The following is a 22,453-nucleotide window of genomic DNA, read 5'->3' as shown; positions in this document are numbered from 1 at the left end:
GTTAGAAACCCTCTTCTAATTCCCAGCCTGAAGTGGTTTAGGGCCAGTTTACCCTCATTTGTTCTTATGCTAACGTTGTCCTTTAGCTTAAATAGCTCTTCTCCCTCCCTGGTGTTTACCCTTCCCCCCGCCCCCTGGACGTATTTAAAGAGCGTAATTGGGTCACTTCCCGGGGGTCCCAGGTTCTGAGGCACCTCACTACCACCTGCCCTTAGCATGAGGCAGTGGTCCGTGCTTGCAGTGGATCAGCTCCCTGAAACCACCAGCCTCTGGCAACACAAGCACTCCCTTCCAGGTGTCCACTGGCCTCATGCTCCCTCTGTGGGTGTTAGCAATGAGCACACACTGACCCCTGAGTCCTCCGAGCAGCCCTCTGGAGCACGCACCCCTGGTCCACTGAGGACTCCCAGAACTCTCAGATCCGCTATTCCCAAAGCTGGCAAAAGTCAAATCAGGAGCCCCACTTTACTGAACCCACCACACTTAGATTTGTGTATATATATAGAGAGAGAAAGAGAAAACAAGACTACGTTTATTATTAAAAACAGAGATTCAAGTGATCGTGGGTAAGAATATTGGACATAAATGGTTACACAGAAAACAAAATCATACCATATGTCCTAGAGCCTAAACTTAAAACAAGGCATTCCCCTGTCTCCTACAAGATAGCTTATCCCGAGTCCTTTTCCCAGTGTTTTCAACCAGATGGCTCGAGATCCCCTTTTCACAAAATCAAGCCAGATGGCAGCTTGTCTTCATGGAAGGAGCCAAGGGTGTCTTTCTGCTCCCCCAAATATACCAGAACAAACCTTTGATGTTCACCTTCAAAAAGGGTCCTCCCACCCCCACTGTTTACCTCTTCCTGTTAATTTCCTTCTGAAGTCTCTGCCAGCACTTCAGCAGCATTTGACTCAGCATGCTAATAGATTGTATTGTATGACACACAATACCCTGTGATCCACCAGGGAGGTAAGTGTCTCCCGCCCCATGTCTGGAGAAATCGGTCTCAAGACACCCTACCTTTCACTGGCCTGCTTTTACCTACAGACCTAGCAAACATATTCTTAGTATATATACACAATTCCTCACTTCTTCTCTGTCCATACATCTCACAACGGTTAGGCTGACCAGTGCAAAACAGGCTCTCAGTAGAGAACTACACGATCCCTTTTGGTGAACCCACGGGATCCTCGTGCCCTGTGCCAGTTGGCATCAAGAGCATCCTTGAGTCACAGTAATCATATTGCCTTCTTTTTGCTAGGCCAAACAAGCCAAGCTCTCATAAGATAGGCCCTCCATCCCCCTGATCATCCTAGTAGCTTTTCTCTGCACCTCTTCCAGTTTGAATGTATCTGCCATGAACATAGACCTGTCTCTTCCTTGTGTTGGTATGAATCTGTTTTATGTCCTGTCTTGCAGTTCTCTATACTGAGAGAACTATATGCGGGCAGGGGACTGGACTCGATGACCTCTCGAGGTCCCTTCCAGTCCTAGAATCTATGAATCTATACTTCATCCTCATTTTTCCTTAGGCTCTGGTCCCTGGCAATCTCTATCATCTCTTACTCTCTTCTCCAGGGACTGGCTTCCCTTCTTTCCTTCCTCACCACCCCATTGTCTGCCTCCTTCTCCTGCTCATACCCCAGTGCAGCAAACCTGTTACTCGGCCACCACTAGCTGTTCTTTTCCTCTGCCTTGTTCTCATGGTCATGTTCTCCCATGGATCACCCTCCTCTTCTGGCATTTCACCCTCCGGGTCCTTTTGTTCAGCAGGTGTCCGCAATTCTCGAGTTGTCTGTGTCACCTGCTCTCTCCTCTCCGGCATTATACCTTCAAATCCTTGTCTGAATTCCATCATCTCCAGGGGCATCTCTAAGCCTTGGATCTTCTCTGCCATGAGCTCTGTCAAGCGAATTTCATGCATAAGTAGCTTCCCGCAGATACCCAGTCAAGGATGCTGTACATCCTGCAGCTTCTGTATCCGACCATCTTCTTTGTCTTCTCACCTCCTCAGGTCACTTCTAGTGCTGCCTCAGTAGCCATCGTCTTCCTTTCCTAGACCCTATTCCTAGAAAAAAAGAAATGGGGGGCAACCCAAACTGCCACAGAAATGCTGATCTCCACGGTTACCTGCTACCTGTTTGCATTCAAGTTCGCTAGTGACTGGCTTTTAAACCTTACCAAGCGAGGTCAGCACCTCCCTTTCCATATTACATCCATATTTAGGAGCCTAAAGCAATGGCCTGATTTTTAAAGGTGCTAAATAAATTAATGGAGATATCCTATCTCTTAGAACTGGAAGGGACCTTGAAAGGTCATTGAGTCCAGCCCCCTGCCTTCACTAGCAGGACTGAATACTGATTTTGCCCCAGATCCCTAAGTGGCCCCCTCAAGAATTAAACTCACAACCCTGGGTTTAGCAGGCCAATGCTCAAACCATTGAGCTATCCCTCCCCACACAGCTCCCATTGGCTACCATGGGACAACTCACATTACTCATGTAAGAGCTGCAGGATTGGGCCCTTAATTTTTGTTTCAAGAGCTACTCATGGTGTTTCCAGAACTCAACATGAATTCTCCATCCATAAGCCACTGGTCCGGGCTATCATCTATAATGTGAACTGACCGCCCACAGTTTTGTTTCTTATCATAAACAACCAAAAGAGCATCAGGTAACTCAGGAAATGGTGTCCGTTTCTAAGAAATCTGCCTTTGGGTCATAGCTTAATCAGACTTCTGGTCTGTTAATGACATCTTGTGTATTTTCCATAAACAGTAAAATCTGCCTTGAGAGAGGCTTGAGGAATTGACAAATAACAGGTGCTAGACAGAGGTGGCTCTTCTGATAAAAAGAGAAGAAGAACTGAACACAATATGCTTGAGACATTCTAGGGGTCACTCTCTCAGGGTCAAGATAGTTTCCAGGAAGGATGGTGTCTTGTTTAGAATCACAGAACTGGAAGAGACCTCGAGAGGTTATCTAGTCCAGTCCCCTGCACTCAAGGCAGGACTAAGTATTATCTAGACCATCCCTGACAGGTGTTTGTCTAACCTGCTCTTAAATATCCCCAATGATGGAGATTCCACCACCTCCCTGAGCAATTTATTCCAATGCTTAACCACCCTGACAGTTAGGAAGTTTTTCCTAATATTCAACCTAAACCACCCTTGCTGCAATTTAAGCCCACTGCTTCTTGTCCTGTCCTTAGAGGTTAAGAACAACAATTTTTATCCTTCCTCCTTGTAACAACCTTTTATGTACTCGAAAATACTATACATATACTTTTGAATAGGTTTCATTGTATATTGGAGAGAGAGAGAGAGAGAAAGAAAGTGTGTGTGTGTGTGTGTGTGTGTGTGTGTGTGTGTGTGTGTGCGTGTGCGCACACACGCGTGCTTTTGGGATTGGGACTGAAATTTAGACCTGAACTCAGATTCAAATTTTGCAGTGACACAAACACAGATCCAAATAAAGATACAGAGCTCTCTGAACGGAAACTGTAATGTATGAAGATTTCTTTGCCTAGGGACTCTGCACGGGTAACTTTTGTTTTCTTTGAACCACGTCTCCATCTGTTGCTGAAATGCCCCAGGAGTTACAATCACGCACAGTTAGGGGTTTCCCCCCTGAATCAGAACCATGAGACGCCAAGAACTGAACTGATTTTTCCGTCCATAATAAGTCCTTGGCAAGCAGTTAGATAGGTAGGAAGTAGAAATGTTTCTTTAGCCAGGCATAAAGTGGATGGGCCACTCTGCGAACTTCCCCCATGGACTATAGCTGTGTTCAATGCATCAGTACTAACAGACAGCGCCACCTGCTAGTCCATCAAGAGTTGAAACTGTTCTGCTAGTCCCCGGCCTATCAAACAGTTTTGCTTCTCCTTCTTGACCATGTTAGCATTATCTAAGCACTGTTCTCCAGCTCCGATGATACTAAGTAGCTGGAAAACTGGCTTACCCGGCTGTCTGGAAATCCCCAGTTCCTACAGCAGAGGAGGTGTTGAGAGGGGAGGGAGGATTAAAATAGATGATACTGCTGGTTTGGACTGTGGGCAGAGCCATTGGAGGGCACAGGCAGGGCCAGATTAAGGTTTGGAGGGGCCTAAGGCTAATGGGAGGGAAAGGCCTAAGTATGAATGACATTGTAAAAAAAACCCGATGAAGTCATCAAACATTTCTCTACATACATATTTGCACATTATTTATTTATGTAAAATTAACATGTTTATTCTACTCTCGCGACACGCAATTCTTCAAACAGATACTTCTGAGTGAGAGGTAGCACAAGGGCTGCTACGCTCTCTTTCTCTTAGGCCACCTTCCTCCTAGGTGGTGGAGTGCTCATCTGTCTGAGGATGAACACTGCAACATTCCCCATCCTGCTCACCTCTTTCCACCTTGTGCTTCTACCCTCAGCTCTTCACGGGGCACAGTGCAAAGCCAAGCCCTGTAGGTGTTTCCCGCAAGCTATGGACTCTACACCAGAGGTTCTCAAACTGTGGTCTGTGGACCACCGGTGATCCGTGACCTCCATTCAGGTGGTCCATGGATAGTTCCCTCTAAGGTACACGCCTGGGCGGTGGCACACAAGAGAATGAAGGACCACCCACCTAATTAGTGGAGCCACGCAGGCGTGGCTCCACTAATTAGGTGCCTGGACCCTGGAGAAGACGCACATGTAAGGTGAGGTGGTGGCCTTGGGGGGATTAAGGGGTAGGTGGGAGGGGGCAGTGGGGTGAGAAGAGGGGGTGGGGGGAATTTGGGACATACAGGGCTGCGGCGGCCAAAGAGGTGACTTTCCCCAGCTCCAGAGCTGCGGCTGCTGGGGAGAAACGTCCCTCCTTCCCAGCCTCAGCTCTGTGGCTGCTGTGGCAGGGGAGTGACCCCTCCTCCTTCTCACATCCATTGCATTAGAAAGGTAAGACTACTGATATTAAAATATGAGTTGTGTGCTTTTATTTGTAGAACAAATTTTTTTTAATTATTTTTTTTTATATAGCGCTTTTATCCAAAATGCTTTACAATAGTTAGCTAACGGTACAAATAATGTTTGGAAAGATAATTAGGGGGCCCACCGAGACCCACAGCAATTTTCAAGTGGTCCATGAAAAAAAAAGTTTGAGAACCACTGCTCTACACCACACACCCTATCTCACTCTGGGAGGCAGCCAGCTTTTATTATGTAAAAGAAAACCACTCAGGAGTAAAATCCAGTGAAGTAGAGGAAATAGTAGTGGGAAAATGACATTGGGTGGCATTGTATTTTAGGCGGTCTTGCTCTGAAAGCTGCCTCCCAGTGTTGCACTGGCTGAGGACAATGAATTACTGTTTTCATATTGAACCCAAATATTATTTGTGGGATGATACCCAATTTGTGTAGTTAATCTCCAGTGATTCACCACATCAGGCCACTTGGTCACAAAGCTCTTCCACAATTAGAATCATAGAATAGAATCATAGGACTGGAAGGGACTTCGAGAGGTCATCTAGTCCGGTCCCCTGTACTTATGGCAGGACTAAGTATTGTCTATTCTAGAATGTGTGATCAGCAGCTCTGACATAAGGCTTTTTAAGCATGAGTTCTGTGTGCACAAGCCCCCTACGGTTTGCATTTGTTTGTTTTAAGCTTTCTGTAAGAAAAAGGTAACAGCTAGAAGTGACACAGATCTTTAGATGGTTGCCCAGTCATAATATTTAGCACTTCTGTACCATGTTAGCTCCTCAGAATCACTGTACAAACATTAAACAAACTTAATCTAAAGCCTTTCAGCTTTTGAATGACTAGGAGTTGACAAAACAGAGCTATTCCCTGTTGTGTTCTCTGCCCCGCTGAACAAAAAGACTTCACTGAAAATCAGCATCTTAAAAGAACCATTAAGGATCTTTCAAAAGAACAGTCCAACCAAGACTGCTGTAGTGACACCCTTGTTACATCAGGTCTGTTTTTCGTTTCAGGCTGGTGTAGAATGAAGGGAGAGCTTCCTGTTTCGTTTGCCTGTGTAAACCAAGCAGACCTTGCTTAATCTTTTCCCCTTAAAGTGCTCAGAGGTTAAGGGAGGAAAGTGAATGAGATTCTGCCTATACCAGGTGTGAAAAAACAGAAGGGACCAAAATCTAGTCTTGTGCAAAAATCTGTTCTCCCTGAAGTCAATAAGGCTACCAGGTGTAATTGTCAGCAGGAATTGGCCTGTGTTCTCATTCCCGTCTTGAATCACATTCCAGGTTTACCCAACATTTTCCACTTGGGAAAGAAGTTAGTTTGAGTTGCTGCAGAAAAATGAGGACTAACTTCAGGTTTATTTAGCTTTAAATTTTTGGAATGAAACTCAAAAGAAATCAAATGTGAGGTATTTTTATGATGGATTGAACGGCTAGAGAACCAGCAAATGGACAGAACCTGCCTTTAGCCTATTCAGCCAGTCTTTCTATCATAGCCTGCTAAGAAGTGGATTTAGAATCCTTGCGGGAGAGGGGAGGGAGAAACCTACAACATTGTATGTTGAGCTTCCTCCAGCGCTTTTGCAACCCCTTAAAAGTACAGAGATGCGTTGGCCTGTGGAACTGGGCTGAGCATAATGGAAGAACTTGGTGGCCTGTGCATCCCAGTACAGAAAAACACACCAAAGAAAAAAATTGGATGTCTTTGATTTTTAGTACAGTTCAATACAGTATTGAACCCAGTGCATCATAAAACTGAAGCCCCTCGATGGAAGGTTCTGTAAAAGTTAAAGGACTGGGATCCAGAATGGGATGGTTTGTTTTGTTTTTCCTACAAATGGGTGGGAATTCGTTCCTTATACCTGGGAGGGGCAGCAGTTCTGGCTGGAGCTGGATAGAGTGTGGGCAGGTTCTGTGCAAGCTTCCCACCCTACCGCTGTGGTACTGCCGCTTCCCCCCGCCACTCACCAGTTGTCCAGAAACAGGACCCAGCACACACAGAAGATGATGGTGACGAGCACTAGGACTCAGCGTCCTGGAGCTGCCTGCCAGCCTCAGCAGAGGAGAGGGACAGAGGGAGCTTCTTCCCCCCTGACAGCTAAGCAGAGCTCTGGAGAAATGGGGGGGGGGGGGCAATGCCTGCTCAAACTACACCCACGGCTGGCACGGGTTCCCGTGGTAACCGGATTTTTAGCATCCGGTCACCAGTGTTAACCGGATCCCCGGCAACAACGTGTTCCTGCAGCGCGGGGAGACACAGCAGGCTGCTGGCTGAGCTCCTGCCAAGCCAGGGGGGCTGCTTTGCCTTTCCTGCTGGCAGGAGCGCTCCAGCAGGGCTGCGTGAGCAAGCTCCCCCGCCTCACCCAGCCGCGCCCCCTGCTCGACCAGTAGGGCCTAAAAATAGGAGGGCCTAAAGCGATAGCCTTATTAGCCTAATGGTTAATCCGGCCCTGGGCACAGGAGTGGAATAGCAGGGGTGTGCAAGGGTAAGAGCCAGGTGTCTATGGAAGAGCTGAGTGGAGAAAACTTGCTCGGTCCAGTCAAGGGCAGGGAGATAAATCCGCCAAAAGAAGAGAATTTAAAAACAAACAGAAAACAGCCACCCAAACCCCCACAATTGTTCTGAATCTCGGCTCACTTCAGATCAGCTCTATTGATATACGAGTCAGATCTAATGTTTATTTTGCCTTTACAAAAGGTCACAAGAAGATTTTTTTTTTAAAACATACATAGTAAACAAAATGGCTGTCTAAAGGAAAGACAATGCACAGAATGACAGCTTCCAAACACTCACACCTGGGGCAGCAGCAACAGCCTTTGCTTAGCTGGCAAGTTGGAACAAGTAAGACATTCACTTTAACAGTAGCAAGGGAACCCCTGGGATAGCGCAAAGCAGCATAAGTGCACCAGAACCTAAACTCTTTGACAAAGCCAAAGCCATCCTTTGGGGTCCGTTCCCTCTGGGTCCTCCCGTTCACCCCAGCTGTGGATCTGTACATTCCACAGCTGGAGCAGAACAAACCCCGTTCTCTTCCTCGTTTTTATCATTTGGCTGATGTGATTTAGCCGCACCCGTGAGAGTCATGGTAAATGTTGAAGAATTAATGGGGAACTGGTCAAATTTCACAAGGTGGTGGGTGGAGGATGGAGGAGTAAATATTGCTTTTCCCAAGTAAGAATTATACTTTGAAATCTCTGGCTGAAAGGCATTAGAGAAGCATCAAAGGCTTTACAAACACCAGTTATGTGACACAATGCCTCTACTACAGATACGGAAACCGAGACACAAACAGGTTAAGTGACTTGCCCAAGGCCAGATACCAAGACAGTGGCAACATTAGGAGTCCAGACTTCTCATCCTGTGCTATAACTCACAATCCTTCCCACCTGATCTCACCCTTACAGTTACTGCACTAAAATCACAACATTCGGTAATACACACAAAAGAAAGCAAGCAAAACAATGTTAGAACAATAAATCCCCATGGACCCCTGCTCTGGCAGTACAAGGGTGACACATTGAAATTACGGGAACGTGTCAGTGCGAGGAATCCAACAGTCAGCCCAAATGATTACAGAATGTGCGATCAGGAATTGTAGAGACATACCGAATTGCTTTCAAAATACTTCCGAGCTGATGAGATTCCTCTGTTGAGCAGGCCTTATCAATGGGACTGCATTACATTCTTTTTACATGTCTGTACAGCTAAGGATAACATAGTTTATTATCATTTAATAGAAAAATTCAATTTCTATTCACCACACATTAATATTTCCAGTGCTTGCCTTAACTTATAGGCGTCACTTCATTATCTCGCCAGAAATCAGAGGAGGAAATTGACGTCCTGGTTTGAGGTAGGTGGTATTTGCATGTTCTTTATATGAACTCTGACTCAAAACCTCATCCTGGTTCAGGGAGCTTTTAGTCATCAAGAGATTTCTCTCCAAAGTTATCAGTCTTTCCTGGAACGGGGGGGAGGGCAGAGCTGGGAAACTACATAGCAGTCAGACGGTGTCAAAGAAAGACACTGAGTCTTAGCCAAAAGGCCACATCCTTTGATGCAAAGTAGCTCTGTTGAAGGAGATTGACCCCAAAGATGAATCAGAATATCAGGGATCTCAGAAGATCATGTAGTCCAATCCCCTGCTCAAAGCAGGACCAATCCCCAACTAAATCCCCAAATGGCCCCCTCAAGGATTGAACTCACAACCCTGGGGTTTAACAGACCAATGCTCAAACCACTGAGCTATCCCTCCCCCTAACATGAAGGAGGATGTGCCTTTTGAAGTTCTTGGGAGATCACACAGGAGGATGGACTCTCTGTGCCTGACCAGGGACTTGAACCCTGGCCCCTCAGATTAAAAGTCTGATGCTCTACCAACTGAGCTAGCCAGGCCAATTTGAGGAGTTAGCCTTTTAAATTAAGGCAGAAGGGATTCATTCTACCAGTGGTGGTACATCATTATAGCCCCACTGAAGTTGCTGGTCACGTCCACTGCACTTCGCCAATTTATACCAGCTGAGGAGCTAGGACTTGGGGGCACGATTTTCCCTCGGCCCTGCCCAAAAATGTGAGTCGTAGCCTTTGTTTTGTTTAGAAGCTGGGTGGGGATTATTTACAAAGCAGATTCTTTATGGTTTGTAAATAGGCCTCAGGTTGGGTTGCTGATTGTTTGTATTTTTAATTGACTATTCTTCAAACAAAAATGGCTCCCGGGGCAAAAATTCTCCATGTAAATGTTCTCTGAGGTGTCATGGAACCCAAAACACCCCCATGTTCTCCTATCGCTAAGCCAAGGCTCTTGATCTGCTGCAAGAATCTCTGCAAACACACACAAGGGCCTTTGATTGTCTCCAGAGCAGGGCTCACAGACGCGTTAAGTGACGTAGCCTCAGACTGGAAACTATATAGGGACAAGAGCTGTGCACTGAGATTTGCGCCATCAGCAAAAGCGTCAAGGAAATCCTGTTTCCACCTGAGAGCAAAACTATTTCACAGATTCAGAGAGCGCTCCCCTTTTTCACCTACAAACGGAAGGCAATGCGGGGCAAGTAGAATGCAATATCGTTGACTGCAGACTTGCATATTGTATATGGTCCTTTAGCCACACTTTGGCCCCCCCCCCACTCCCTTCATATATGCCCAGCAGACACATGCGCCACCTTGGCAAAACAACTGATGAAAACTACAGTTGAGTTCCCCAGGGACATACTCACATGGCCAGGAGAGAGGCAACAGTAGGGCCTCATGGAGAGACCCTGACACTCTATGGATATGCCACGCAGTAAGGGAGGTACCTCAGGGTCATGAGCATGTGACGCTCAGGGGAAAATCAGATCTGGTTATTCTAGTCCCAGACTGAGTTCAGAAGGGCTGGACTCAGAGAAGGAGGAACATGCAGCCGGGATTCTGGCTGCACTAAATGTCAGCTTGAGTTAGTTGTTCCTCAATTTCTAACACGAACTCTGTTACAAAAGCCCACTTCTTGCTGCTATGTTTAAAATTGCACCTTTGCCCCTCCTCCACTCTACATTTGAAAAGACAAGCCCAGCCCTGCTCCTCTGGCAGCGGCTTGCACTCCATCTGCAACTTCAGTGTGACCCCACAAAAGGGTAATAAGAGAGTTTTCCTTCAGCGGTTTTGCCTCCATGTTCTTCCTCTGGGAACTGGCAGCTGTACGTATCTTCGACCAGGCGGCACACAGGCGGCAGCAGAGAGCTGGGATGGTCAGGCTCTGTAGGGAGCACACCAAGGGAACGAGCAGACGTTAGATTTGCAGTTGTAAGGAACAATGCTGTGCACTGGGGAAGCAGCGTTTCACGGGTGTCTGACAGGTGCACCATATACGGCGATGAATGAGCCCACTCTTGCTGTCTACCCAGAGATGTTAGGGTATCGTATCGCCTCAGAACTTGGAATGAGTCCAGGTGAGGCCCACAAATATCTCAAGTGCTGCAACCCATGTGGAAAACATATACTGTGCACTATACACCTCAACACAATGGCTAGTACCTCCTGTTTTGGAGTGTCTGCCAGAAAGTAGGATGCTTAGGGGGGGACCTCCATGATAGACCCTCAGCCAGGGGTTGCCTCATTTCTGCCTTCAAGTGGATGGATCATGAGCCTGAAAGGACATGACTGGATCTTTGCCCATAACGCTGGGACAGATTCTCATTGACGCTAAGAGTGCGTCTACACTGCAGCGAGTCTCAGAGCCTGGGCGAAAAAGAGCAGTGTGTACGTTCGGGCTCTGACTCGCTGCCCCAACACCGGGTTTCGGAGCCCAGCGTCCAGCCCAAGCCCGAACTCCACACTGCTATGGTTAGCCCCGCGGCGTGAGCCCCACGAGCCCGAGTCAGTGGACCTGGGCTCTGAGACTCGCTGCCAAGGGGCTTTTTTCGCAGTGTAGACATACCTTAAGGCCCCTTTGCATTGCTCAGACGGGGAAGGGGTCCTTGGACTGTGTGTGAATGTATTTACCACCACTTAACAGGTCCATTGCACTGCTACAGCACTGTCAAGTGCCTTAGTGCAAACGAAAATCTGACCCTCGGTGTTGGGAGGGGCCTGTTATAGATTAAGCCCAACTATGGCTCAAGATTCTGAACTACATTATACTTTTAGAAGAGTGGGCAGTATAATTTTTGCTTGTCCATTCCTCGCACACTCGCACCCCCTGCAGGCCACAAATACTTGTGCACACAGCATAGACACACAAAACCAGCCCTCCCCCGCTGGTTGCTGTTGTGTAAGCAAACCGGGAAACGGTGCCTATACATTCAGAGTGTCTGCTTCGTGATACACATCACATCTGTAGCTACACGGTCCCCATGCAGCTCTCTGTCCTAGCAACGAAGACTCGACAGCACGAGCTAGCAATGTGAGTACATATCCACTGTCCCAAGTGGGTTTGCACAGTTCGCACTGAAGCCTGGACTGCCACCTCTCGACTGCTATTTTAAGCCTTGCTAGCTAGATTAAGGATAGCGTGAGTGTGCCGACCTAAGCTGCAATCACACCTCTGATTGCAGCGTAGACATAAACTGAAGTGGCTTACCCAAGGTCACATAAGAAGTCAATGGTGGAGCAGGGAACTGACCCAAGTCTACCAAGTCCGCAGGGCCTTAACCACTGACCCATGCCTTCCTCCCTTCAGTTACCATGGAATACTCCATATAGATGCACTGACCTTCAACAATGTGCAGTTTCTCTTTTTTCAGTGTCCATAAGCAAAGGTGCAGGAAGAAAGTCATCAGGATGAGAATGAATACGCCCATTGCAGTCAATATCGCCAGGATGGTGGTATACTTGGAATCTGATGAGGAGGGGGGATGAAATGAAATACATGACCATAGATAACCTGACCACAGCCCAGCCCTATGCTACAGTGAAGCCAATGCTTCCAAGGAAATGAGGGAGAAGTGCGTTAATCCATGCCTGAGTCAGACGGGGAACTGTGAAACTAGGAAAGGGAAAACCATAGTCCAGGTTATTAATCACAAAGGTCAGAACTGGCCTGGGAACATGTGTGCAGGAGATCATTGTTTGTGGATAGCATGCACTATCTCTGCATTGCTTAAACAGGGATAGCATACACGATGTCTGCATTGCTTAAACAGGGATAGCATGCACGATGTCTGCATTGCTTAAACAGGGATAGCATGCACGATCTCTGCATTGCTTAAACACGAGCATCCACCTCTCTCTGTGTTGTAATGAGGACCTAGTATGTCTACGGCACTATCTTTTCATCCATTTACCTTTGACTTCAATGGAGTGTCACATGGTGCAAGTCAAACCCAGCCCAGGGTTTCCCTGAAGCAACATAAAACGCAATGGACCAAATGTTTACCTTTACTGCAGCTCCAGTGACCTGGCCCAGTAGAAATAAAGATATCTGCATACAAAGGGCCTGAGGCTGCTGAGTTCCCTCAACTCCAATGATCTCTGAGCCCCATCAGAGATGCTTGGTACCTGTCAGGATGGGGCCCAATATTTTTTTCCATCAGTAACTTGAGTTTCCAGGTTCTGCTGCTAATTGACACCTTGGTGAGTGGCACATGGTGAGTGACACCAACTGGCACATGGTGGGGGAGTCAGAGACAGAAGGAAATTTGAATGTGGGTGATTAACGGCTAAATAGTGTCTCTTGAGAGAGCCCTGGTAAAGAGCAGCAGATGCCGGATGGAAAACTCTGATAATCTGTTTGCTAAGGAACAGTTCTATTACCACCCCTACATTTCTCCTCCTGACTCTTTGATGGTTTTTATTATTATTAGTAATGTTTCATGATGTTCAAATCTGCGCTTCTCAGCAATTCATGCTGCTTCATAAATACCGCAGGGAACTCAAGGGTTATTTCTTCCATGCCAAGCAACCATGATGGCACAAACCCAGGATTGTGCCTTTGCCTGGAATCTGAAATGCCTTGAGGAAAGGAAGAGTCTGAAGTAAATGATCTGCCATCCAGGACGTACCTTGCTGCTGAACTGGGGTCAGATCTCCAAAAATGCCACATTCCACATTATGGGTACGATTTCCTGGCCTGATTGTTCGTAATCCAGAACTCTCACAGCTAAGAAAAAGGGAAAGCATCGTTAAGAACATCTCTCTCTGTTTCTGTCCCCCGCTTCCTCCTTCTCTCCCACTCCGCCTGTCTCTCTTTCCTCTATTTTTTATTCGTTTAGAGCACAGCTGGCCAAATTATGGCTGCCCCCGCTGGATACACTGGACCAGTTCTGCTGAGAAGCTGGTTAAGATTCAATCCCACCCAGACCCAATTTCAAACTGTATCCACGCTTGTGTTAATTTGTGGCTTTGACCTGAAAGTAGGTGGAAAACGTGGGGTTTTTTTGGTTTCACCGAGTTTCACTTTAAGATTTGTTGGGTACGAAACCAAAGAAAAGATTCATGTGATATCCTGCCAAGCAAAAACACCTGTAATAGTAACCCAGCAGACTTTTGGATAATTAATTGCTGTGGCTTTAATTTTTTACAAAATTTTAAAATTAGCCACTTGAGGTGTGTATCATGAACGTTGCCAAAGAAGAGATCTATCCATAAATACGTACTTAGTCCAAGGCCTACAACAGCTGTTCAGAGTGTCAGAATAGGTTCCAGTTTTACAGGGTTCACAGGTGAATTTGAAGTGATCAGTGCCTAGGAGAGAAAAGAAAGGGGATTACTTCTGGGCAGCAGCATTGCTCCATAGGAAGACAAGTATGGTCCATTTTCAAGTATTTGAGAGTAAACATGGAGAACGGAGAGAAGAGCTAATAACTGATGACATCAAGAAAGGGAAGGGTTTAATGTCTATTTTGTTTCAGTCTTCTCTACAAAGGTTAATGGAGATCAGATACTCAACACAATTAATATTAACAACAAAGGGGAAGGAATGCAAGTCAAAATAGGGAAAGAACCGGTAAAATATTTACATAAGTTAGATGTATTCAAGTTGGCAGGACCTGATGAAAATTCGTCCTAGGTTATTTAAAGAACTAACTGAAGCAATCTCAGAACCATTAGCCATTATCTTTGAGAACTCCTGGAGGACAGGTGAGGTCCCAGAAGACTGGAAAAGGGCAAAGACAGTGCCTGCCTTTAGAAAGGGGAACAAAGAGGACCTGGGAAATTATAGACTGGTCATCCTAACTTCAATACCTGGAAAGACACTGGAACATATAAATAAACAATCAATCTGCAGATACCTGGAGGATAGTATGGTTAGAAGGAATGGCCAGCATAGATTTGTCAAGAACAAATCATGCCAAATCAATTTAATTTTCTTCTTTGACAGGGTTACTGGGCTAGCGGACAGGTGGGAAGCAATAGACGTGATATATCTTGATTTTAGTAAGGCTTTTGACACAGTCCCACATAACATTCTCATAAGCAAACTTGGGAAATGTGGTCTAGAGGAAATTACTATAAGGTGGGTGCACAATTGGTTGAAAGACTGTACTCAAAGAGTAGTTATCACTGCTAAATTGGAAGGGCATCCTACAGAGATCAATCCTAGGTCCAGTACTATTCAATATTTTCATTAATGGCTCAGATAATGGAGTGGATAGTATGCTTATAAGATATGCAGATGACACCAAACTAGGAGAGGTTGCAAGTACTTTGGAGGACAGGATTAGAATTCAAAATGACCGTGACAAATTGGAGAATTGATCTGAAATCAACAAGATGAAATTCAATAAAGACAAGGGCAAAGTACTTCACTTAGGAAGGAAAAATCAAATGCACAACTACAAAATGGGGAATAACTGGCTAGGTTTTAGCTCTGCTGAAAAGGATCTGGGGATTATAGGGGTCACAAACTGAATATGAGTCAACAACGTGATGCAACTGTGAAAAAGGCCAATGTTCTGGGGTGTATTAAGAGGAGTGTAGTATGTAAGACACAGGAGGTAATTGTCCATGTTAGGAAAGATGTGGACAAATTGGAAAGAGTCCAGAGGAGAGCAACAGACATGAGAAAAGGTCAACCCACCCTGTGAGATAGGGAAGTATCATTCTCTCTTTTTTATCCATAAAAAAATAAGGCAGTGAGAGATTAAATGTTTTTCCTGCCAAGGTCTCCCAAGAAGCCTGCGTGTTGCTGAGCTGGGATTTGAGTCCACATCTTCTAGGTCTCAGGCGAGTGCCTCAACCACAACACCACCCTATCTCCCCATTGTTAAACTATGAGTCACAGGTAGCTGTTATGCCCCAGAGCTGTGCAAAATATTAGCAATTAGATTTGAAACCTGATACTTCATGAAATTGGATCAATTTAATGACCCCTCCCCCCCTCCAACTCTATGCATTTGGTTGGTTTACACTTAGAAAGAGGACTCTTTTGGAGTGAAACTTGGCCTAATTTTCACTCTGTCCATCCATCATTTTTATATTACGCTCCTCAATGTAATTTCTGAATACACAAAGATGATCTTATTATAGAGTAAAATACTAGAGAAGAGTTTTTGCCGTGAAATGTGAAGAATTTTGACATTTTGCCTGTTTGGCTGCAAAAAACCACATCTTTTGAGGTAACATTTTTACAACTCCCCTCCCGCCCCGCCACCACCATCATTTTAGAGCTGCAAAATAGCCCAGAAAGAGCTAGCAAATGTTTGTTTTTTCAGGATCTGAACTGTTTTCTTCATGGACTTCAGCCACTTCAAAGCTGATGTGTGGCTTGCTGGGCCGTCTCCTCCTTACCACCAGAAGGCTTCCAGAATGCACCCGTGTAGAGAATGTATGTACAATGTCTGCTGACCCTCCCCACCTTTATGGAGCACAACTTGGCAGACTCATTTGCGTTCCTATAGTTACCTGATTTGTTCAGCTCCGTCCCCGCCTCGCACTGAGGGAGTGGACTGCAGGTCGTACATGGAAGATTACTACACTGGTACCCAGGACTACACTTACAGGTCGGTTTCAGGATGTCAGGGCATGGATCCGAAAGGCCGCGTGTCACTAGGAAAGCAAAGAGTTAGACTTGGTATAACAGAGACCAGAAACTGACTCTTGTTATTTAACCATGGGCATTACCGGGTGATGCTAGAGAACCTCCTTCCAGGCAGGAGGGTACCTCTGGGAAGGATATATAGATATGGGGACAAACACGCTCTCAGTTATGCGGGTGGAAATCCGGAAGGGCTCTGTTTCAGTCAGTGGGGTGGCACTGAGGTAAAATGTGGAGAATCTGACCCACTGTGTCTTTCCAGCACATTGGGATTCCTAGAGCCAAGTATGTTGTCAGGGTGGGTGAACCCTGGGGCCAAAGATAGCGCCCAGAAGTCCGTGGCTGTCCCAACTGTTAATAGGAAAATGCAGCCAGTATGTCCCAGCATGCAATGCTTCATATTAAAAATGCGGGCAGTTGCAGCCCACTGGTACTTAATGGAAATTTCAGGCCTTGGTACTGTGAGGTGATGGGTGCTGAGTGACCAAAGGGAGCACCGCATAGGAACGGGCTCTGCATTCAGCCCTCGGGCTTCCTGTCTGTTGGCAATACCCTGTGTAGTTGGGCAAAGCCCCTGTGTCAGAGGGCTGCCCACAGGATTCCAGACCACCAGTGCCACGGTTCTCATTCCCTGCCCCTCCCTGGCATTCAGACATTTGCTTCCAAAATAAATTGGCACAGAGTCAAAACCAGAGAGCCGACCCCCTCCTGCTTCCAAACCAGGAGCAGCTCAGCTCCAAACCCAGATCTGAACTCTGCAACTCGCACCCATCTCTAATTTCTGACACCCTTTAAAACAAAACAGAACAGCAAAGCGAATGGTGAGAGACTCCGGAGGTCATGAAAATTAAGGACTGATCACATTCGCCAGGGCCAGGGCTTGTGACACCAGGCCCAAGGGGGCTATTTAGAGGAAAGAGAATTGCATGTTTTCCCAGCAGTTGGGTAACATTGAGGGCGAAACCGGGAAAGTACAGATTAGAGCAACAGGACATCAAACAAAAAGGTATGTGGCAGTGGTCAGGCAACAGCGATTTCCTGAGCTGATGCTGGGGAATTCACCTGATACTCGCCAATTCACCTGTCACTCATTGGCCCCTTTTATTTTTTCCATTCTTGGATGGTTTGGAGCAAAACTAATGGAATGACTTTGGCATGTAAAGAAAGTGAGCTGCAGGAACAAAGAGAGATTAGAATTCTTTGCTCTGTGCATAAAAAGCCTGTGAATTACAGGCTAATAATGAACCACTCCTGATCACCCTCAATTTGCAGCCAACTCGAGTCACTCAGCACCTTATAGGATAAAGGCCCTGGGGTTTGCTGAGCTGCCATTGGCTGGCATGAGATTACCTACCTTTTTCTTCTGGTGAATTTTAGTTTTGGTGAACGAGGCTGGGTTGGCAGACTGCCCTGGGGACCTGAAACCCTCCATGCACAGAACAGGAGCAGCATGGACAGCAAAGCAATCTCCCCACACGCTGCCCCACTTGTGTGTCTCAGCGCTGCCCCGGGGCTGAAGGGGAATTCAGTCCCCATGGCCCATTCATCCTATGGCCTCTCTGCTGAGACAGCCAGCTCAAAGGTGTGACTGGCTGAGGTAGATGTGCGAGACGGGGAAAGTGAGATGAGACCCACTCACTCACTTAAGTCTAGGGTGGGAGGGGACAGGGTACTTCACTGTGTGCCAGCATCACACTGACGTCACCTTCACATAATGCAACAAAACCCTTGTCTAGGCAGCAAAACTGCCTGCGAGAAAAATGGAACACCACAGCTGATAACGTTGCCATTTCTGTATGAGAAAAGCATTTGCTGTTACACCATCCAGGGTAAAATTTACAATGGCTTCCAATCCTTTTGCTTCCAAGCATCAGCTGATCATCAGTTGCGGGGTCAGGAAGACACATCCCTACTAGCTGTATATTGCACAACTAACTGTTTGCTCTGAAGCATCCAACATTGGCCACTGTCATAGACATGATAACAGACCAGAAGAACCTTAGATCTATGCTGGTGTGGCAATTTATAGATATTAAAGGTAGAAGGGATCATTATGATCATCTGGTCTGACCTTCTGCATAAGACAGGCCATAGAACCTCACCCAGTAATTTCAGCATCAAGCCCATAACTTCTGAGTGAGCTACAGCATATCATTTAGAAAGACATCCCATCTTGACTTCAAGACTGCAAGTGATGGAGATTCCACCACGTCCCAGTTGCATTTTTCCATGAACATCCTAAGACCAGCACACAGTTTGGAATGACCCTGAGCCGCTGGGCCTGGGTCCCTATTACCTTGCACCTTTGGTTGTCATTTAGGTCTGTGCAAAGCATTATGATTTAGTGGCATTTGATACCCATTTTGCAAGGCTGGGGGAGAATCCAGCTCTCCTCTTTTGGTCCCACACATTAGAGCATTTCTAGCCCAAATGCAGAGGATGTGACTACCCTGCTGGCTGAGAGATCTGGCAGCGAATCCTAAGGAGAGCTGGGCGTGGCCCAACATGCTAGAAACAAACCACCCCTCAGCTTCGGGATGGTTCTGCATCCAAAGCCAGATCCAGATTTTTCAGCCTGCTCCTTCCTATCCCTGCAAAGAGACAACCCAAAACCAGAGAGCCCCACACTGGCAACCTTTGGGTGCAGGCAGGTTAAAAAACAAGAACACAAATCTAGTCTGAATTTTGCAGCTTAGGCCCCTCTCTGATAACAAGAAGGGGGAAGCCCGGGCTTCTTCTTTCCTTTGCACATACTGCTGCTCCTGTCACACTGAAATTTCCCTTCCCCCTGTTTATTGATTCTATGGTCAACATGCAACGTGGACAAGACAGAAGGAACCTTCCCTCACCCCCTTACCTGAGCTGCACTTGAGACAGTTTGTAATACCCTCCTTGGTCACCACTTTGAATTCATCATTGGAGCATTCGGTCGCCAGAGCCAGCTCCACCCTCAGACACAGGTCCATCAACAAAACCAAGCAGATCCCCTGCTTGGGGAGACGGAGTCTTCTTTGCTCGGCCATGTCTCAAGCTGCTCTCCCTGTGGGTTGCTGCAGCTCAGGTACCTCGGCTGGGCTTATTTCAGCTCTGCCTCTACCAAGTGCCTCCTGTCTCTCTGATGCTTTCTGAACTGGCAAAGCACTTTTTGTAGCGTGTGGCTACCGCCTACGTGTGGTTTTCTTCCTCTACGCACAGTTTCTGTTTCGAAGGGGAGGGGGCAGGGAGAAAATTGACCTATCCTCAAGGCTTCGTTATTTGAACGCAGTACAAAGTGGCTGGAATTGCTACTAAGGACAGGGTTAAGGGGCCACTCACAAAGAAAATCAGTGAGGATGGCACATCCTGGAAGCAGCAGGAGGAAATTTTCAAAGGGGTTTGTCTACACTTGCAAGTTAATTTGGATAAAAGAAGGGTTTGAATGTTGAGCTATTCCGGAATCCCTCCTTGTGTAGACAATCCCGGGGAGTCCAGGTTTTCAACCTCTGTTGCATTCAGCGGTTGATGTTTTGGGGATCATCCAGACCAGTAAGAGGTTCTGTCAGCGCCTGCCTGGTAACTTTGGGTGCCTTAGTGCCGTATTGCCGTGCTGTGTATGGCTTAGAGCCTTGACCCCAGTAGCCAGCCTACAAGCCTAAAGGTCTCATCCTGGCTCCAACAGCCTAGTTACTCCTTGAATGGTGACCTCAAAAGCCCCTCCGGTCCTGAGTCTCCCCAAATCCATTTCCCGGAGGTCTTCACTACTGGACACTGGGATTTTACTCCTCTGGTTTTTCCCCCCCAAGGAGTGAAATCTGCTCCCCAGTTTTCCGTTCACTTTGGGACACACACACCATGCAGCACAACAGAGGCCTGTCTGGAGCAAAACTAAACCAAAGGTTTATTTTAATAGAAAAACCACCAATCCAAAGAGGAACTAGTAAGGGGAAGCAAGCACATCCAAGTTACACAGAAAAGCAATGTAAAGACACAACCTCAGGTTTTACAATTATACATTAGATAAAAAAATGCCTCTTCTAGTGCAAGTTACCTATTGCCTTTGCTCAGTTTTCCAGCGTGCCCCTTAGCCCTAAGTGGGGATCCAGTCTTCACAGACAGCCCCCCACCTTCGAGACGGTCCCTCGGTTCTAGGTACCCTTCACTTCAAACCCCTTTCCTTTTAACTGGGTTTGCAAATTTTTCTGAAAGAAAGAAAGAAAGAAAGAAAGTGTGAGAAGTTCCCTCCTTTCTTAGTTTTCCAAGACTGGGATTTTCTTTTCAGTTTCAAGTTGTTTCAATGTTTTCCCAATAACTTGAGTGGTCCTTCACTTGTCTTTTTCTAGGTTGTACAGTGCTAGGTGCTCGGAGCTAGTCTTCTCTGGCTGGGGAGTTCAGGCTGACCACCTTCCTGCCTGGCTGAGCATCTCCCTGTTGTGAGTTGGAGCTGCAGGTAGCAGCACGAATTATGAGCACAGTTTTATCCCTACACAAATACATCAATTCACAACCACCATCTGTCTATGCATCTCATAAGGACCATCACATTCAGAATATTACGAGCTTTACTAAAAGGCCTTCTTGACATTGTTTTACACATAATAATATTGTATTTAACCAGTTGGTTCAATTGTTTACTCTCTGGGGTGCAGACTCCCTGTTCTCCCCTTGGGGTGTCTGGACCCTGACTGTCACACCAGGGTAGCAGGGAGGGGGCAGCATACCAGGACAGATGGGCCCATTGATCTGATCTGGGGTGAAGGGTGATACTGGGCTAGATGGACTCAGGGGTCTGATATGGCCCATCATGTGTTGTGTCCCATCATTTAATTCCAATAGAGCTTGATGTCTCTCTGAACCCCAACATGGATTTCTCTTGGGGAAGGTAACCCAAACTTTGGGCTCTCTCTCCCCTGCCCATCTCCACAAGGGAATCACTCATGTGTGAATCCCTCTGTATTATCCAGAGAGAGAATTTCTAGCTGCTCAGAGTCAGACACTCTCTGTGGCAACGGAGTCCTCCCTGGGGCCCCAGGACAGTTTGGGGCCAGAGTTCTCTGGGCCCGGGCTGTCACCACTGCCCCATCCCTTCCTCCAGGCAGTGGCTAATCAGTAGATCCTACGGGTCTGTGGACTAGGTTCCCTGAGCCTGTGAAGTTTTATATTCATAGAATAAAGAGGGATGGAGGATGTATTGAATCACTCGTTTGACTAATATGTTTTTGGACTGGTCAGGTAGCTCTAACTTGGGAATTTATTTATTTATTGCAAAGAGAGACAGGCTACAAATCCCCAAGTTTGATAAATAAATGTAAATGCATTGAGCAAAGTTATACCAAAACATTCTCAGTATAGGAATTCCCTTCTGTTTCACAAAATCTCTAATTCATTATCATACCTGCTTCTAAGTTCACATAAAAGCATCCAGAGACTTTCTAACCACTGCATTCCTAATCATTGCAGACCAAGCTCAATAATGCAGCTTTTCTGATTCAGTTTGTGCTTAGCGTTACAACCGTCTCCGAACTCTGGACTAGAAAAATCTTGAATTACTGTCCACTGCCTTAACCACCAATGGCCAGGTCCTGAGCAGGTGCAAATCAGTGTAGCTCCAGTGAACTCAAGGAAGTTGAGTCCATTTACAATTGCTGAGGATCTGGCCCCAAAGTTGTAACTTTCAACCCAGCAGCTGATCAGGGAAGTGTCTGTGAGATGCTCTCTCTCTCTTAAAAAGTGCTCCACTATATGCTATAGGGAGTGCTCCAGAGAAGCATGAAACAACTTTTTGTTTCAAAGGTGGCGGAAGTTACCAGGGGGACAGCCAATTTAGACTTGATTCTGACCAGCAGAGAGGAATTGGTTGTGAATCTGAAGGTGGAAGGCAACTTGGGGGAACGTGATTATGAAATCTATTCAATTTCTAGTTCATTCTAAGGAAAGGAGTGAGGACAGCAGAATACGGACAATGGACTTCAAAAAAGCAGACTTTAGCTAACAGACTACTGGTAGGTAAGGTCCCATGGGAAGAAAATCTAAGGGAAAAAGGAGTTCAGGAGAGCTGGCAGTTTCTCAAGGAGATAATATTA

The 22,453-nt window shown here is 46.4% G+C and overlaps 1 protein-coding gene and 1 non-coding gene across 2 annotated transcripts; both read right to left on the bottom strand.

Annotated features, from left to right (window-relative positions):
* Positions 1–9,264: 9,264 nt before the first annotated feature.
* On the bottom strand, positions 9,265–9,337 carry TRNAK-UUU. The gene has a single exon. It is a non-coding gene; the product is annotated as a tRNA-Lys (tRNA).
* Positions 9,338–10,533: 1,196 nt separating this feature from the next.
* Positions 10,534–19,417, bottom strand: TNFRSF18 (TNF receptor superfamily member 18). Its single transcript, XM_024201636.2, has 6 exons — positions 19,252–19,417; positions 16,262–16,405; positions 14,014–14,101; positions 13,420–13,517; positions 12,132–12,257; positions 10,534–10,676 (listed from the first exon to the last, which is right to left on the bottom strand). Exons 1-6 carry the CDS (start codon positions 19,415–19,417, stop codon positions 10,534–10,536), a joined length of 765 nt encoding a protein of 254 aa, XP_024057404.2.
* Positions 19,418–22,453: the final 3,036 nt, after the last annotated feature.

This window comes from Terrapene carolina, unplaced genomic scaffold (genome assembly GCF_002925995.2).
Source record: "Terrapene carolina triunguis isolate 2854851 unplaced genomic scaffold, T_m_triunguis-2.0 Scaffold714, whole genome shotgun sequence".
Lineage (NCBI taxonomy): Eukaryota > Metazoa > Chordata > Testudines > Emydidae > Terrapene > Terrapene triunguis.
This window is presented reverse-complemented; position numbering and strand designations above follow the sequence as displayed.

What these genes read in the sequence shown, in the direction of transcription:
- TNFRSF18 (XM_024201636.2), bottom strand. Translation starts at nt 19,417, where the DNA reads ATGGCCGAGCAAAGAAGACTCCGTCTCCCCAAGCAGGGGATCTGCTTG. An exon ending in CTGTCTCAAGTGCAGCTCAG is followed by an intron (nt 16,406 to 19,251) that starts GTAAGGGGGTGA and finishes TTGCTTTCCTAG; the next exon opens with TGACACGCGGCCTTTCGGAT. An exon ending in GAAACTGCACATTGTTGAAG is followed by an intron (nt 10,677 to 12,131) that starts GTCAGTGCATCT and finishes TGCTCCCTACAG; the next exon opens with AGCCTGACCATCCCAGCTCT.